The 17,719-nt window shown below is 42.0% G+C and overlaps 2 protein-coding genes and 1 long non-coding RNA gene across 12 annotated transcripts in view; 1 reads left to right on the forward strand and 2 right to left on the reverse strand.

Annotated features, from left to right (window-relative positions):
- LOC111255318 (phosphatidylserine synthase 1-like) overlaps positions 1-5,343 on the reverse strand; it is a 35,613-nt gene extending 30,270 nt beyond the window's left edge. For both annotated transcript variants that reach the window (XM_086978164.1, XM_086978161.1), the window contains exons 1-2: positions 5,205-5,343; positions 4,455-4,982 (exon numbers count right to left, since the gene is read on the reverse strand). The gene's annotated coding sequence lies outside the window, so the exon portion shown is untranslated. The remainder of the gene's footprint in view (positions 1-4,454; positions 4,983-5,204) is intronic.
- LOC147758587 (uncharacterized) lies at positions 1,456-11,291 on the forward strand. 6 transcript variants are annotated; one of them, XR_015319601.1, is made up of 3 exons: positions 1,796-3,872; positions 5,261-8,545; positions 8,728-11,291. It is a non-coding gene; the product is annotated as an uncharacterized LOC147758587 (long non-coding RNA). The 6 variants fall into 6 exon arrangements; XR_015319603.1 differs by having other exon boundaries at positions 1,809-3,872; positions 5,261-7,511; XR_015319605.1 differs by having other exon boundaries at positions 1,819-3,872; positions 5,261-6,641; positions 7,309-11,291.
- On the reverse strand, positions 10,723-16,502 carry LOC111242815 (alpha-tocopherol transfer protein-like). Of its 4 annotated transcripts, none has more exons than XM_086978168.1 (4): positions 14,968-16,502; positions 12,846-13,174; positions 12,269-12,465; positions 10,723-11,820 (listed from the first exon to the last, which is right to left on the reverse strand). In XM_086978168.1, exons 1-4 carry the CDS (start codon positions 15,051-15,053, stop codon positions 11,518-11,520), a joined length of 915 nt encoding a protein of 304 aa, XP_086834294.1. In that variant the 5' UTR covers positions 15,054-16,502; the 3' UTR covers positions 10,723-11,517. The 4 variants fall into 4 exon arrangements, with proteins under 4 accessions (XP_086834294.1, XP_022643390.1, XP_022643400.1 ...); XM_022787655.2 differs by having other exon boundaries at positions 12,846-13,187; XM_022787665.2 differs by having other exon boundaries at positions 12,846-13,187; positions 14,964-16,501.
- Positions 16,503-17,719: the final 1,217 nt, after the last annotated feature.

Genomic DNA, 17,719 nt, shown 5'->3' on the forward strand with positions numbered 1-17,719 from the left:
CTTCACGGATGACAAGGCTTGTTTTCGTGCATGGAAAAAAACTTGCACGAGCAAAGGAGGGCACGACAAATCATATAGCAACTTGAACAGCAGGCACGTTGCCAAGAAGAGTTGCTTCTTCTTCTTCTTCTTCTTCTTCTTCACAGAATAGGACTCCTGAGCAGGATGGCTCCTGAGAATGTCCAGTGCTTAAACTGAGCCGCCCATGAAACTGCGTATTGTTCGATTATCATTTTTTTATTATTTTAATTTCATCATGAGAACTTTTGGAAAAGTTATCGCAGTGCATTTAGAACACAACTTTTTTTTTTGCACTGCATTTAGAATACCACCGTTCACACAAATCAACCGCTACCTTATAGAATAGATCCTGTGGTCAGATATTTACCAGCCTAGCGTAATATATAACCCTTCAGTAGAACATGTTTTGTAGAGAAGAGGAACAATTTATTCATATATTAAATTTGGGTTGCATTTCAGTTCATCATACCGAACAGCTGATTGTGGCCTCACTGTGACCCAAATCCGAGAATAATATGGTTCTAAGTGGACAAGATAATTAAACTTCAACATACAGGTGGCATTTTCATATGGCTACTATAATTTATCGAATTGTATTCCACTATATACACTTATGTATATATATATTATAGAAAAAGAAATAGTCTTACGGAAAAGCTTTTGCTTTCCTTAAAGACTTCAAACAAAAATTACGTTTCGAATTATAGGTACAGATTCTTTTTACATCAGGGATAGGGTTTCGGTAAGAATATCGCGTTTTTGCACACTAATCTCCGATAGAATTTTTGAGAGTGAGTTTCGCTTGGGAGCCCTGTATTGGTGTAATCCTGTAAGTGGGACCCCCATCTTCTGCGTACCACACAACCTAAAAAGGAGCCACGTTTACCACCGCCTTATGGACTGAGGTGCGTATATGACCAGAGAGCATTACAGCCCATTGACACACACACCTCGAGACACAAGAATTGGCTAAGCCTTGAGTTTTATTGTGTTTGTATGTCTACAGAACGACCTTAACTCTATCTCTTTGAAGCTCACCGAATTCAGCCGTTGTCGCTTCACATCACAGCTTCGCATCATCATCATCAACATTAATATGAGTTTTCGTTTGCACTTCAGTGCACCGTAATCGCGCGGACTTTATTTTATGCTGTGCGTTTTAATATTTTAGTTTTATATACACGAGACGCTATTAAGCGCACTTCATTTCTGCCTGTATAAAAGTATTATTACTATAAATTGAAATAGAGATGACGTCCAGTTCTCTTCTCTATTAGTAACAGATATTGTTTAGAGATAATTTATCGTGCACATACTTATTTATGCAATACGATTGTCACAAAAACATATATTTTAAAATTTGCTGATTTGTTAAAATGTACACGATGCTACTGGCCGTCTCGATACTTGTGAACGGTCGGGCGGCGTCATTCTCGAGCTTAAACAATGACAAAAAGGTCGTTAACTCCGATTGATGGCTAGGCAAATTACTATGTTCTATAGGCAAAAACCAAGCTTGTCACTCAACTGACCCCACCTCCCGTGCGACTTTCCGAGGCGTACACGGGTTATTTGCTCAAGCGTTATTTGGCATTGACACACGCACCCTATGCAACAGTATTTAGTTGGCCTATCAAATTTATTGGTTTTTCGTTATTTGTTATGGTCATTTTGCTCATCTTTGTGATGCTGAATTGATACGTACTAAAGTGCACACAACATTCATTGCTTTCTGAGAAGAAAAACATTATATACTATAATAACCATTCGTCTTCATCTGAAGGGCGACACTTCAACAGCAAGTAACGCGTCCCAGTCCCATCAGATCAACGCTACCCAGCTTCGACTAATTTCCAGTACCTAATTAGAATAAGCATGATCCATAGCGAAATTGTGACTTTATAGAAAAATAACAACCTTGTTTCCTCTATACTGTTGCGCCGAGTTTGTAGACCTGATTCGTCAATACCCTTTACAGCCTATCCTCTTCAATTTTGATGGTTTATGACTCTTTTTGTTAGTACAGCGTCGTAAAGCCGGCATAGTCTGGTGCTTCGCATTGACTCCAACTCGATAGAGGCAACAATAGAAGCGTGCAGACCTGCATATTCTCTATTTCGCTTACAGTTGTAGTTCATGCAGCGAGAGCAGCTCATCTATCGTGCATTTTATATTCTGAACGATCAAAAACAACGCGTATATTTTAAAATCCATTAGGTTCAGTTGAACTTGCCTATTGTGTGTTTCAGCAAAGGACTAAACCAATAGGTCCCACACAGCTGCATAGATAAAATACAGTCTATATGAAATGCTCTTAAAGTCACACCCAAATTTAAAGGAAATCGTTTTCAAGAATCCCACAGTGTTTCGCACGCTACCTGGAGCTCTAGTCAATCGGGGCTACTTCTATTGCAAAAGTTATGCTAGAATAAGGGATGCTTTCTGGTTTACCTGTACTAACACACACCGGACAACGAAAAGGTAATGCCGTGCACAACATCTAACGTCTCAGTTACAACTTCAAGAGTAACGTGGCATAGCCAAATCAGAAAAGTTGCCCCTAGACACTTTGTCAGTTGATATTAACGCATGATTCAAAAGGATTTATTAAATCATCCACTGTACCACCCGTCGTTGTTCGTCAGCTGCATTTGTAAGATATGTTTATAATAATACCGTACCAAGCTAAAGGGAAAAACAAAAATTTGGTAGAAGGTTCGGCCATGTTGCCGCCGTTCAGTGTCTGCTTAAGACCTACTTTCTATTTTGAATACGTGCGTCATTTTTCGGCCGTCACCCCCGTCCGCCGTAATCGCGATTTTATCGGAAGTGACTCGTTACAACCTGTCTTCTTTTTGGCCCCCATTGGAGTCCCCACATCACTTCCGCTTCCTCAGTCAGCATCTGCTGACATTGATACAGAATATTCACCTTCTTCATGTTGTTCGTTTTTGTGATCGCGTAGCAGTGGACGTGCGGACCGGATGAACCCATAGCGACGCCTAAACACGTTTATAGTCATCCCGCACCCCGGCACCCCCAATACATAGCGTTTATATCGTATTACCGCCTCATAGCCGATACGAACCCGATGATTCCGACCGAGTAAGAACAATTAATCCATGCGCCTACACCCGCTTTCGACGCAGAACAACTCAGTTGAGGGAAAACAACGTCTGCGGCGATTATCGGCCGGCGACGGGTATTCCGTTCGGACCGGTGGGGATGTAATCTGGCGTGCTTGGACGAGCATGGATGGACAGCCGCAGTTGCGTTAAGACCTATAGAACGGCAGACTGTGTGTGTGTGTGTGGGTGTGGGTCGTGCTGTGTTCTGTTCAAGAATTACAACGGACGCAACAAGCGAGAACAAGAAAGAAAAAGGCATGCAGAGATCCTAGATTGAAAGTAAATAGCTGGCCGGCAGTGGCAAAAGACACAGGTTGTACACGGTAAGAAAGAGAGGAATAAAAGTTGACAGAGAAACGCCAGTCGAACGCCGATAAATCCGGTTGTCATCGTGCCTAGGCCGCTATTAGCTCGCGCCGGAAGGACGAAGAACAGAAAGGTTAAATGGTCGCTCATTTGTCGAATAGGTTTTTTCCACAAGTTTAACTACGTATCTATTCACGAACTGAGAGATAGTTACGGAAAACAATTACAGCCAATAGCCAATAGCGATGCTTGCTTGTGTACACCGAGCGGAACAGGGAACATGAGTCATAACGAACAAGCAAAGAGGAAAGTTAACAGTGATAAGCTACGAGGCCGAGTGGCATGAACGGATGTTGCTGAGAAGAAGACCTTAGATGATTAAGACGAATACCAAGCAGAAGTTGACTCATAACAACGGTATGTAAAATATAAAAATACACTAATGATATATAAAAAAAGAAAATAGGTGCTATTTATTCATTGCCTTTCTAAATATTATTCCACTGATCTAGTGTATACATACGAATTCTTTAGCCGCCGTCTTCAATTATCTTTGGTCTAGATGTCACGCTCTCTAATAGCAGAAAAGGTTTAGGCCTTAAGGGCCAAGATTTGCTTAACGCTACGTTTGAAAACATTCGGTTCTACGGGAGCGGGAAAATTATACTAATGTGTGCACCAAAGACTCGTCTACCATGCAGCAGAAACTGGTTTAATAGAATTAATTAATTTGCCAGAAAATATTAATTGAATACATCTATATGATTGCCCCATATAGTCTTACAGGATGGAAATCCTTTTATAAGCCAAAGGTATGGGCCACTAATGATATGTGCTATGAAAAGAAATCAGCTAATCGATAAGGCTAAAAAAATATGCTTCTCTTCCTATGAAAGGCTGCGAGCTAGGCAGATCTACGATCCTCATTTGTCTACTCTACCTATTGTATTTGAAGTTTTACTGGGAAGTGTGAAGTCGGATCTTAAATGCTCTACATACCGATACATTTCACTTTGTTCAAGCAGTATGAAGGAACAGTAATAGGTGTGCACCGCTCTCCAAAGCCAATTTGGCCGCATTCTCGTAGTTTCTCTATGTATCTAAGAGATATTAAAATTTGACAGTGTTAATTCTTAAAACCGGCATTCCCTAAAAAAATAAAGTAATTCATATAGGCCCTATCTGATCTTAAAGCGGGCCTGTATGCGGAAACATCGGATTGTAATCATTTTAGGCATCAATATTGTCAATGCTGGCCAATAGCGCGGGGCGAACAAGATCACAGAGCTAAGCTGAACTAAGCTCTAAAGACTATAGATAGCCTGTTGGAGTACATTGCAGTTGGTTAACACAATCCTTATATTGTTTTATTTTATATTTCATTCGATAATTAGAGTTCCAAACTTATCGCTACGATACCATAGCATGGAAAGAATTACAATCCAACATCATCGCTTTGTTTGTTGTCTATTTTCATTGATGATTGTCCTAGTTTTTCAGCAGTAGATCCATTGCGCGTCAGTCTCCCTAAAGGACAGTTTTTAGGTCAGATATTAAGAAGTATATATATATATATATATGTTTTTTTAGTCATGGCTATGTATAGCAACAACGTTCACCACGAGTCATTTTCAGCCAATATTAGCCAGGAGTTGAACATAATAGCGTTTCTTTGCACTCTTCCCGCCAGGAGACCTAGCTAAGCTAGTACCAACGGACCAAGTTTTGCAATTTTGAAATGCGACTTGCCTTAATAATCGTTGAATGGGGAAAATTTAAGTACGATGTACGTATGCATGTTCTAGGTACGCGACCCAGCCATTTCCACGAAAATTACACGGGAGACCGTTGAAGGAAAGATATGGAACATCGAGGCGCTTCAGAGCCCCTGCATTGTACACGTATCATCATCATCGCTGTCTGATCCGTTGTCAGAGCTGCTTGAGAATCCAGTACAACGCCAGCCAGTGATTCACCATTGTTACTGCTGGTAAACAAGTAATCACCCAGCAATGCACATTCAACCTTCACATCACCGCCACAATATACGACGATAGTTAGTTTTCTGTTGCATAGCAGTCTGGCGTAGGATACAGCGCCTTAACGGCGATCTGTAGAACGGCAGTAGAGCGCCGCCCAGAAACCTGGCTACACGCTGTTCGAATTCTCTTATCACGCTGTCATATCGTCCTGTTAATGTTGTCAAGGTTACGGCGTAACTGGTTAGCGGCTGCGAACTTTCGTTTGCCGGTTGAATGCAACCATAGAGTCGATATCTTTGCTCCTACAAGACCTCATAGTTGAGTGAAGACAACATCTAAGAATAACCCCTTGTCAAGATGCGACGCTAACGTTGTTTGTTTCAAATTGAAAAAAAACGCAGAGCCATTAATATTTTTTTAGGCATTCCTGCATGATTCCAGCTTCCGTCACAACATCACTACGAGGCGTGCAATTTGCAAAAATTAAAAAGGCTAATCGTATCGACCTTGTATAATACCCTACCACGACCGTCGTAATCATTTCCCGACCGATATGCTTTCTGAGCATGCTACTATTTGTATTTTGTACGATGCAACCTTAAAAGCCGACACAGGAGGAGAAAGTACAGGCTCAACAAAGGGGTTTTAACCTGTATTGCCAGACTATGTCCAGTTCAGCTATGTCCCCTCATCTGAGTCAGCTGCGCTTAATAAAACAAGCCACTGGACTGTGCCGCGCAAAAAATGCTACCAACGGTGAAAGTAGTCGCGCTAACAGTTACTCCTGGTCTTGATCGTTTCGCAGCAACTGAATGGCATTGGAAGGGCGGGGTGGCCGACAGGAAAGGTTGGAGGAGCAACAACAAAAAAAATAAATTAAATCAAGCTTATACAAATCATTACATTCCATTTCCACGCAACGAACAAGTAGACCCAAGGCCTTACGTAGTCCAAGTAGACCGAAGGCTTACGTAGGAAGATCAGCAAACATGCGTTCGCCTATCAGCTATCGGTGTGGTTGACAGTTGAGATACGATAGAACAGATGGTCGTTTGTCCAATCGGTCATTGTGCGTATGGGCTCACGGTTGAGGCCTAAGTGGCCGCTCTATACTCTGCGGGACTGGTTACGACGACTACCGTACAACAGACAGTGCACAAAATATAGTAAGAGCTTTTGACAATAGCGCTAAAATTGGCTAACGGTAAGCATAGATCAAGAACAACTACCCCTTTAAGTTTAAGTCATTTTAATAAAAGCACTATTACATCAGAACACCAGGTTACCATGTTACGTACTATGCAGCCAGGCTCTATAGCTTACTCAGTGCATCTGTTACCTTGAACTACACGTTAACACCAGTGGAAACCATGCAATATAATGCAAATAACAAATGGCGACATCTTTTCTAACAAACGTTATCTCGTGAAGAAGTGCACTTTGAAATTCACTTAAAACCTACTCGTTGACCTAGTTTACTATGGCTGTTCTTATTAAAGACATTCTCCACAGATCTAACGTCGCGACTAATCACGAAACAGACAGACTGGTCTATTCGTTTTTTTTGTTTGTTTCTAAAATAGAGGAAAATGAAATAGTCTTCGTTTTCCATTTAGTAATTCAAGCTGCGCAGGGCTGTGATTCTGTTCCTGAAGAGCTGTCCTAATTCTGCCTTTCTATTTAGTGTGCGTACGCCGCAGTAGAAGTAACAGATATTCATTGTTCATTTCAAGATTTTGTTTGACTGGAGCCGCCGTTTGACCGTAGCAGAACCGCCCTTCCCACCTCCATCCCCTTCAAGGTTACACTCGTATGTTTTTTTATGATCTCCTTTGTTTCCTGAGGACACTAACGCCCTCATTCGTCTCTAGGGTAGTACGGGCCTGTCGTCCTGGATGAGTTCTGCCAGTCCGCCACTGAGGGCGCCACCTTCTCTGACTATATGGAAGCCGGCACGACACGTTCGCTGACTCCTGTTGTTTGGACAACCAACAAACAATGGCTGGCCATCGTTGTCGCTTACCTGTGACCGTACTGAAATTAGAGAATTGAAGCAGTTGAAGACCCAAAATAGGCAAGCCGATCTCTTTTTGTAGTTGAGAACAAAAGGAATACCCCTATCTATATATAGAAGCAGAAGAACGACTTGAAGCATTTCTTGTGTGTACATTCACAGGCGATCCATCTTCTTTTTTTTTTTTTTTTTTATAAACAAGCTTACAAATGAAGATATAATAAAAAATACAGAACATCTAAATTATTTCTGCAAATTGCTGATACGCGGGCAAACAACTCATTAATTCTATGTGTCGATTGTGGAAAGACTGTATTTATGTATGTCTTTGCGTTATATTTATATTATTTTTTAAAGTACGTAGCATGAGAGTGCATATTACTGTAAGTACTGTTTGCGATAATCGCCTACCTTTGGGGTGCCCCTCAATCTGTATCCAGAGATTATCTTAAACGTTACCTTAAGTTACACAAACCCTCTGGCTTGAATATATCGCATAGAGGGAGCAATATGTTGGTTATTTTAAGAACCAGAATTACTTAGTAGGGCAGAGTGATCGAAAATGATACGACTGAAGGCTTGTATTAGCAATGGCGCGTCTACCTTAATATGAAAAATACCCTATTTTTGCCACCCTGCAATAGAGTCTATGGTGATGGGGTCGTTTTAGGCTTATTTCGACAGTTAAAAGGATATCGCTAGTACATAACGACACAATAAAAATGATCCGGTCTTTCATTAATCCTACCGTTAAGTGTCCGTGGTTCGCAGCTCTTGACTGTGCGTCTAACGGACGTGGACACTTAAGTATTCACACAATTTCGCTACTTGTGATATAGTAATGACTTTAGTGACCTGAGAGGGTTCACCATTTAGATTCCTATGTTACCAGAAATAGTTTAGGATCGAAAGGACTGTCAATCTAAATTGGCTGTATGACGCCATTATTAGCCGCCGTTATTGAGGATTTTCATAGCAGTGAAGGCCGTGCAGAGCACTTGCGACGCGGCTCGTATTTTGGTCCTGACATAAACATTTTCGTCCTACTCAACGTTCTCATCGGCGTACGGAGTTCATCGAGCAACAGGCCAATGGTACGGCTGTTAAATAACGACGGCACGCTACGACTGATTAGAGTCGAATCAAAAGAGAACGGGTAATCATTAAAAAGGACATACCTAACTAGCTAGAACTAAGACCTAATGGTTAGCTAGGTGACCATCCCTTCGATGTAATCGTAGACCGATTTCCCAATAACTGCTATTATGTATTGCAGAGACTGACAACGCCGTGTCGTCTTGTGTTTAGCGCGCCATGGTCATTTATATTCATGCTAAACCATACGTCGAGAAAGGGCTCTCTGAACGTACCTACTGCCAAGGCTGAACGGCACGAAGAATATGTTAATCTAATACGATAGAATTAGACTACCATGGCAATGTGACATAAAACGTGTGTATTTACATAAAGGGTTAACGCGTAATAGGTGCCCACCTGGCCTCTGAACGCATTCAATCGATATCGCTGCATATAAGGCGTCACCGAGTTCACGGGTAAAACGATTACGGAGATACCGTTTCCTCGGAATATGATCCGTAAAGGCCTCATATCTTAATCAAGGTAAGATTTGATCCGACTGAACAAAAGCATGCCGTTTGATGCTAATGCTATAATTGCCTCAATGGCTCAGGACAGCGTCCGGACTATCAGAACAGGCCGACACAGTCGCTGAATGACGATCAAAATAGTTTACCTATCGCCGTTGTCCGACTGCACTCACAGACGCTGAGGTGTTTATCCTGTCATTGCGCTTCATCTTGATGCCCTTCTGTTTAGCAATCACGCCCATACCGGAATTATCTCTACATCTATTCCTCCGGCATTTTTAACTACAACGGTGCAACCAAATTTTGTGGACATGCTGTTATGTTTCCAATCATGCCTTAAACTCTTGCCGTTTCCTCATTGCAGTCAGGAAATCGTTATAAAAATCGAGTGAATTGCTAACCACGTAACCCGCATAGATGGCTTTCATATTTTGTATATCTGTTCGATCATCTTGTGTTACGTAAAAAATTCGTTTAGTAAAATCTTATCGTCCTGCTACTTGTGATGTGGACGGATTGCCCGCTGTAAAAATTTTAACGCCACATTCGTTACCTGTTTTAGAGGGATGTTTCTTTAGAAGGATGATTTTCTGTATACTACGATCCTCCCACCAACACTACGTGTGTGGTACTCTGACCGAACAGACTTCGATGGAGTCGCTGCACCCTGTGACCTATTCGCTGATACTATAAATTTATTAGACATCTGTTGTTGTCGCCCTACAGTTGCTATAGGGAAATCTAGGACTATAGTTTATCGACATCGTTGAGCGTTGACGTTGAAAGCACTAGGAGAGGTTGTTATGTAGCGGTGTCTATTGTATTTCGTGTTAGTTGGTTCTTCTTTGTCTTTCATTGACAAACGCATTCAACTGTTCCTATACCTTCACAACGTCAACGGGCGTAACGTATGTAGCAGACAATCAGCGAGCTAGTCGTGACCCCATTAGGGTATCGAACACTGGCAGTCCTTGTTGTGTAGCTATAAAGCTGAAAATACATAAAGCTCCCAGATTTTAGTTTTCTGTGACGACGCAGGGATCTCAACTAGCGGGGGTCTCAGCTGAACCAGCATTCAAGAGCACGCACACTATAAGTAGTTGATCTCGTATTCCATTACACAAAGCACAGGTATCTCCCTCTAGAGTCCAGTCGAGGACCCGACTGTAAAAGCTTTTAACTGCACGTTTGCATCTACTCTTTATTCAGTGTCATGCTTAATATCACTATGATTTCAACGTACGACCTGTAACAAGTGTTCATTATATTTTGACCGATCCGGTTCGACGCCAGAAATGTACGTTTTTTGTAAAAACTATCATTAACTCCGGTAGACTCAAGTGATAGAACATTGCTAAGGCAGGTGGCCTAAGTTTTTCGCGTTTCCCTTCATTGTGCCTTGTTGAAATGATTTATGTGTAGTGTTTACAAGACGGTCCTCGACGACGACCTCGTTTGTCATTTTACCTTTACCATTGCATGCTACATAGGTCTATTCACCACACACACACCTCTCCCGCAACTCTCGTGGCATAACATGTTGGCTATCTCAACCTCGATCATCGCTATAATCTAACTAAGACATATCCTTTTTTGCCACGCACAGCATGTCTCATGTGTACTCAGTTTTTGAAAAAAAAAGATTGCTAAGGGACAACGCAATATCAGTTGTCATTCTCTCGGCTATACAACACATTTTTATTAAAGTAGTATTTACATCTTTACATTGCTTTTAAAACGTTCTATTTTTTAACTCTAATAACCGGGTCGGCTAAAGGACCCAGAAACTGACGTATTACATTGCTCTTTTTTTTTGGCAATTAACACTATATAGCAACGCGTCTATATGGCTCGCTTCGACTTGGGTCCTGCCGACGCTATTGAACATGCACGTGTATGCTGTGCGCAAATTAAAATTGACTCATCCTGCTGAACCTCTCCTTTTGTGTAGTTCGTTATACACTTGACCTTCCGTCTGTACAGATCTCGCGAACGGTGGCTTTCAATAGCAGCAGCGGCGGCGGGATGAATAACATCACTATAGTTGGCCCCAACCAATCGCAATCAAGAACTCTACCCCTCTACAGCTTTTCTCCCCCTGCTAACATCATCATCATTTTCTACCTTCTACGTTTTTCTTGCGTACACACGGGAATCATCGTGCCCCTTTCTATGATTTGACTCTTCAATATTTCCTTGTTAACACGATAATAAATCTCTTGATTGAATACTATTTTTTCTTCTGTTGTTTTTTTTATTAGTCGCTCCTCTTCGTCATTTTCTCTTTTCAGCTACTAGAACATTTCTATGTCGGTAACGACTGTTTTATTTCTCCATAGCACGTCCACTCTTGTGATCATTACCAGTTGGTCGGCCATGAAATTTACACCTGTGCGAATCTGATCTATGCAGCTAACGATTCGTACAACTTAAAGAGATACACCATACCGCATCACACACTATTGTCTATAACCAAAGTAGCTCCTCTCAGCGAACTCTTGCTCGTATTGTACCATCTCATCGAAAAGCCATCGCGAGCTGAACTTAGTACCGGAACCGCTATATTCTTCTGGCAGGCATTCCGGATCGATCGTCTTACTCAAGTCCGCAACACATTTGTGCACGAAGAAACGGCTGCGGAGTTTATCCGTTAAGAGGAACTTGATGAGACAGAGCACGTAATGGAACACCGATGGTACATTGATGAAGTGAATCGCCTTGATCTTGACAGGCAGTGCACCTTTCAGAATCGACGTGTACGCCTAATAAGTTAAAGGGAAAAGTAGATAAGAAGACAGAGATCAGCGTTTGAAGATAAAAGGAGCTGTCAATACGCCACAACTGAACGTCTTTCGGAATGCGGAAGTATTCGTAGATCAGTGCAAACCAGTTAAGGAAAAACAAAACTCTCTTAGCTTGTATGTGTGTGTAAAGGTATTATATAAGAGGTATTAAAACGGCCTCCTCATATGATGACACTAATGTGATAGGCGGGTATCTTATAGAGGTTTCCTTGACCGAGCGAGCCGTTCAACTCTATTGGAGATTGCTTGCCGCAGGGCAACGACGGGCCAAGCAAAGGCGGCATTGAGTAAGGGATAGCAAAAACAGGGAGAATACGTAGTGGCGAGTAGGGCAAATGATGTACAAGAGTCTATGTCACTTCTGCTCTTTGTTCTCCTCGTTGCGCCGCGGGCTAGCGATATTTACCCTAACGACACGCAGATCGCAATAAGGGATGTGACGGGCCTCGAATCCTGATAAATCCATGATCAACGTCCAGCCCTCATCGGCGTCCAACTTAGCCTTTTTATACAAGAAGTATTCCGCCATGTAGAGGCCCCATGTAAGGTAGTCGGCTAAGACATATTTCTCCTCCTCAGGTACCCAGTCTCCTTTACGCCATGCTGAAATAAAATAAGGTCAGCGTTGACAAAATTTCTGTGATTAGAAATATTCCGTTTAGATTATTTATTACTCTGCTGATAACCTCCTCAGTAAATAAATGTCACAATTAAATAAACGAGATTAGCGCCACTGGGAGCTTAGATAGAAAAAGTAGAAAGTTCCTTTTACCACCGGAAAAAAATGTAGGCCGCTTGAGTGGCCTTAAATAACACTTGCATCTAAGGTATTCTAAGGTGTGTCGGAAAAAATCAAATCGCTTTGCTTGTAGTAGCACTGCCCGTACCCTCTTCGTCCTGCTGCACACAAAGATACAAATTTGTCTATGAAACCAGCTTGTTCCACAAAACTTGAAAAAGCAAAATCAGCGTTTTCTGCTTACCAAATACCCAGCTGCCGTCAACTTTGTTCCGGATCGGGAACACGGTACAGTTGTTTAATGCCACATAATCTTCCATCCACTTGACACCTTTTCCCCGTGGCCAGATCTTATCCGGAAACTCTTTACGGAGCTTGTAGTACTTTTGTACGCTGACGAAGGCCGCGTCTACGTCGAATTTTTTGTGCCGTAGAAAGCACAGGAGAAACGCGTCGTCCGTTTGGCAATGGATTTTATGGTCAATACCATCGAGCTTAATACGTAACTCAGTAAGCGCGCCCTCGTGTTTCGCAAGCGTCATTTCGAGGTTTGGGTCCTGGTCCAGCTGTAAACTAAAGGCCGAGTCTTGAGATTTGAAAAAGACGTACACAGATCAGTCAGTATATTTCCTATGATCATTGCTATTGCGTAATTTAATCTACGATTTTAGACCGCGACTCACTAAAATGTTGAGTACGAGATTAATGCAATATTGCCAGATACTGTCATTCAACTGAGAAGTAAGAGTTCTGATGATTTGTTTATTACATGGTGTGCTAAAAATAGCAACCTATAATAAACTGTTATTCAACAAGCATAAAAGTTGTACTTAGTTACAAACAAAACATTAGCGCAGAAAGATATCCACGGCCTGCGAAGGTTAACACAGACGGAACTAATTATTGTTTTAGCTAAAACTAACTTAAAAACACACGTATCTGGCTGATGATAAAGGTTCAAAATAGGTTGCATTTTTTATTACACCTTCTATTGCCAAATGAAGTTCTTTTAATTTTAAGGTATTCGGAACGTAATACAATCCGTCATAAGCTCTATACTTATTGTTTACCTAATTATAATAGTATGAGCAATAATCACGCTAACTTTAGCTTGCAATATAGAATTTCGTTCAGTAGAGTTTTTCGTGGAGTATTAAATACATCGCGTTAGATATTCAATAACAATGCTTAACATAACACACCCATTACGGTCAGGACTTACCAAAAAGGCACTTTAATTGTTCTATAGCATTTCAATACGTTAAAACTCTCTGGGGCATTGACGGGCGGGGAAAAGAAGTGGAACGCGTAAGAGACAATCGTTTTTTTTTCGTCATCAATAATGGCTTGCTTATGCTTATTAAACCGTGCCTTTTACATGAGCTGACTACTCGACGCGGAGAGAAGAAGCATCGCCTGGCCCATAGTCTTTGACCTAACCTAATCAGCAATTCCTGTATTCTTGTTAAACTGTGAAACTTGCGTAGCTAATGGACTCCTGGCCGGCTGACTGGTAAACTACAATTGCTATCATATCAAATGCGATCACAAGATTATCAATTGCAATTAATTAGGTTCCTTCCGCCATTCAGTGGCCTTCACCGTTTGCCTCCTTGAGTAAAACAGAGTGCAGAGGAAAAGCCCGACGCAATGCTCAAACTGGAGAGACCGGTAATCGAGATACAACATTTTTCCTCCTTTTCACAAGCATCTATGGGTTCACATCTCTTTCTCATCTATTTGTGGTTAGATAGAAGCAGGCAGGACCAGTGCAAGGTCCGGCACGACAACACGCCCGGCCTAACACGAATCAGCTGAGAGCTAGGAAAGCATAGAAGCTAAATGTGCTGTTTTTGTATCTGGAAACTAGACCTAGGTCACGAAACAAAGCATAGGTCTACGCTGGAGTAAGCACAATTAGCTCTCCTACCCTTTAATAGCATAATGGCGGTTTACCTTACGAGCAATATTGTAACGTAGAAACCACTTTGACGAGGCAGCGTTCAAACGTTTGTCACAACGTTTGACAAATGATACTTCGTATTTGACGGTCATTTCATACCGGTGCTTGAAACAGCAGCTGGGCCAGCAAGAGCAGTGTAAATTATTGTGTTTGTTTGTTTGTTCTGTTCAGGTTCGATGCGCGCAAGCAGTGAGCCTAATCGATGCCAGGTAGTCATGATAGGGAAATATCGATATCTCAGTAAGCCAATTGATATGTTCCTGTTCTATCTGCTTGCGATGCATCTTGCGTTTGGCATCGGCCGGTGCATTATCTTACCAGCGAGGCTGGTAAAACTAGACAAATAACTAAACGAGCAAACTGAAAGTATACTGCTTTGTTACTACGACGTATACTTACTTACCCAGCGACGACGGTCCATTGAAATCCTGCGAAGCATCGCAGAACTCTGAATCGCTGAGTAATTCTGTATCCATATTTGCTATACATTCACCAGCAGCGCTGTATGTACTATTGTTATCAGGGCTGGCGTCACCACTTCGGTCAACTGCAGCCAACTCGTTTCTCGAGTGTTAAGGAGAGGTTTGAGATAATGAGATAAAATACACGTACCGAGCAAGGCACATGGGAGCACTCGTCATCCAGCTAATAACCGTTACAGGGGAGGCAAGTGCTCGATTATGATTTTTATCTTCTTGTTCTGTTCTCCTTTCTTTTTACCTTTTTGAAATAATTACATCTTTACGTCGAGCTATTAACAGTAATAGTATTTTGCCTACGGGTTCACATGAACGGCTGCACATCACTATGATGTATTCTGATAGGACTATTCTATTTACTGCAGTTTGCCATCACTTGACTAAACTCAACAGCTAACGCGCTATTTTGATGTTGTCATTGTTACTATCTACGATAATGCGAGTCGTACGCCTTCGACGCGTCTTGGCTTTTTCCCTTCTCAAATTGATGACGAAAAAGATATTGCCCCAACAAGCAGTCGTTGCAGTTTTCGATTGTCCGCGAGTCTGATAACTAGTGTCTTTATGGCAAAACTTGTGCTGGATCTTCCTACGACACGCAGAAGGCCAAGATTACATCTAAGCGTCGTAAATCTTCTGCTGCTGTTGTAGCTGCCGCTTAATTTTCCATTTTTGTTATGCAACAAATAAATGCACAATGGAGAGAGAAAACATCTGCATTGGTAGTCCGAATTACCGCGAATGAGGGCCGGTCAAGTGTACAGCGCGGTCTGTGGCGTCACGATATGAAACTCAAATGTCAGTTTTCGTCAGTGAAGAACACGTCCGCTGCGTGTGTTCGTTATTCTTCGAACAAGCTTGAATTGATGGGCTAAGTTGATCACCAATCGTAAACAACACTCGGTGCGTTTGACGAATTGACTTATCGTCTCTTTCCGAGGACGACAACGGGTCCTTTAAGAGTCAACGAATCCGACAATCAACAGGCCACTGCTGCTTTTGCAGCTAGTACTATTGCTGCCGCAGCTGCTGAAGCAATCAACTGCCAGCCAGGTCTATTTCAAGCTGGCCTGATTAGGTCCGATCGATCTTGGACAAAGCAAGTTGCCACCGTTGAACTTATTGCGTCATCAACGCCGCAGCGTTCACAAGTACCGCCGCGCGTTGAAGCGATTAAGACCGCTATTAGTTGCTACTGTGTTACCATACAATGTCTGCACTATGGCTTTCGTCACATTTGCCACACTGATAAAGATTGGCGAAAGATTGCTAAGAGACTAACGGACGGGCAAGCAAAGAGCTGTTATTTTGCTGCCACTTTTTCGATCTGTGTGGGCCGGGTAGGAAGGCCCGTCTAGTTAGTCCACTTGCGTGTCAGTAGTTCGATGTTGAGTTTAAGGTCATCGCTTCTTGAGTTCGAGGTGTTGCTCCCTAGACCATTGGGAGTAAAGTGTAGTTAGCTTAGTCGACAGGCGAGGGTCCATACCGCACCTTGAGGGGGAGGGCAGGAGAGGTCGACAAAAGGACTTTTACCCTTTCCTTTTTCCCAAGGCTCCAAAGAAAGAGGCCCCTCGGACCTATCCCGAGAGCAGTATACGTCCTTTTTTCGAGACATGCGGAACGTGTCGAGCGCACGTCCTCGATATGACGAGAAGCCTATGAATCTTGTGCAAGAAGGGCTTACCTTAGTGCCACGGATAGTGGTCGGCCGCAATCGTACTAAATCATGCAACTAGCCAATGTCGTTGAGAGTATAAAGGGCGTTCACTTACCTTGAGTTCGACGTTGACTGGCATAGGCAGAGGCACCAGCAAGAATTTAAAGCAAACGGGTCTGAACTCTCACTCAATGATTGATACATTTGGCGCGGAGAGTGAGACCAATCAGATGCGATCTATAAATAGCTTCACGATAATCGAATAAGATCTAGGTTAATCTCAAGCGATTCTGTGATCTCTATGATAATTGGATGAAGTGACCCTTCGGTCAGTTATTTTGTCCATGAAAGAAGCGCCCGAAAAGCTTTTTGGATCTGGGGATCTAATAGAATTCAGCGTGCAGACAAATTTTAAGCGGTACTACATCTGTAATGCAGCAAGTGCCGACGGCAGAAAGCGACCCCTAGCTCTTTCAAGAAAACGTCAGTCATCATTAGTTAAGCAAAGTTTAACGGACCGTTTACACATGCATTTAAAAGACGTTTATTGTCAAAGCCCAAGGCAGATGTGCTTTATTTCTGATCTTGCCACGAGTATGTAAAAAATTATAGCATAGCAGATATTTGTTATGAATTAGATTTGAAAATTTCATTTACGTAAAAAATCTGAGGTAATACATGCATCTCAGTGTATGTGCTCAAAAACAGATTTCATCAGGTACCCTTTGGACTTCTGCGAATCGTGTATTAGCTTTGCCTTTATCTAAGGAAAACGAGAAAGCGAGTTGAGCACAATCTACAGCTCCCGCACCTAACCTAATATATTGAAGTTCACTGGAAACTGACTCATGTTTTTCAAGAGGTCGACTAAAACCTATGGAATTTTACTTCAGCTTGAAGAAACAATGTTATTCATAGCGTTTGAAAATAGAACTCAACTCCTGCCCAATTTTGACTTATACATTTTAATAATGTCGATGAGTCGAGACCATTCAAAGTTAGCAAAAAAGACAATTCCG

The sequence above is a fragment of the Varroa destructor genome, unplaced genomic scaffold (assembly GCF_002443255.2).
Source record: "Varroa destructor unplaced genomic scaffold, Vdes_3.0 BEIS01000001.1, whole genome shotgun sequence".
NCBI classification, from domain to species: Eukaryota; Metazoa; Arthropoda; class Arachnida; order Mesostigmata; family Varroidae; genus Varroa; species Varroa destructor.

Coding starts and splice junctions, on each gene's coding strand:
- LOC111242815 (XM_086978168.1), bottom strand. CDS start 15,053: ATGTATAGCAAATATGGATACAGAATTACTCAGCGATTCAGAGTTCTG. Junction 13,175..14,967: donor CAATGGACCGTCGTCGCTGG/GTAAGTAAGTAT, acceptor CTCGGCCTTTAG/TTTACAGCTGGACCAGGACC. Junction 12,466..12,845: donor TGACGGCAGCTGGGTATTTG/GTAAGCAGAAAA, acceptor ATTTTATTTCAG/CATGGCGTAAAGGAGACTGG.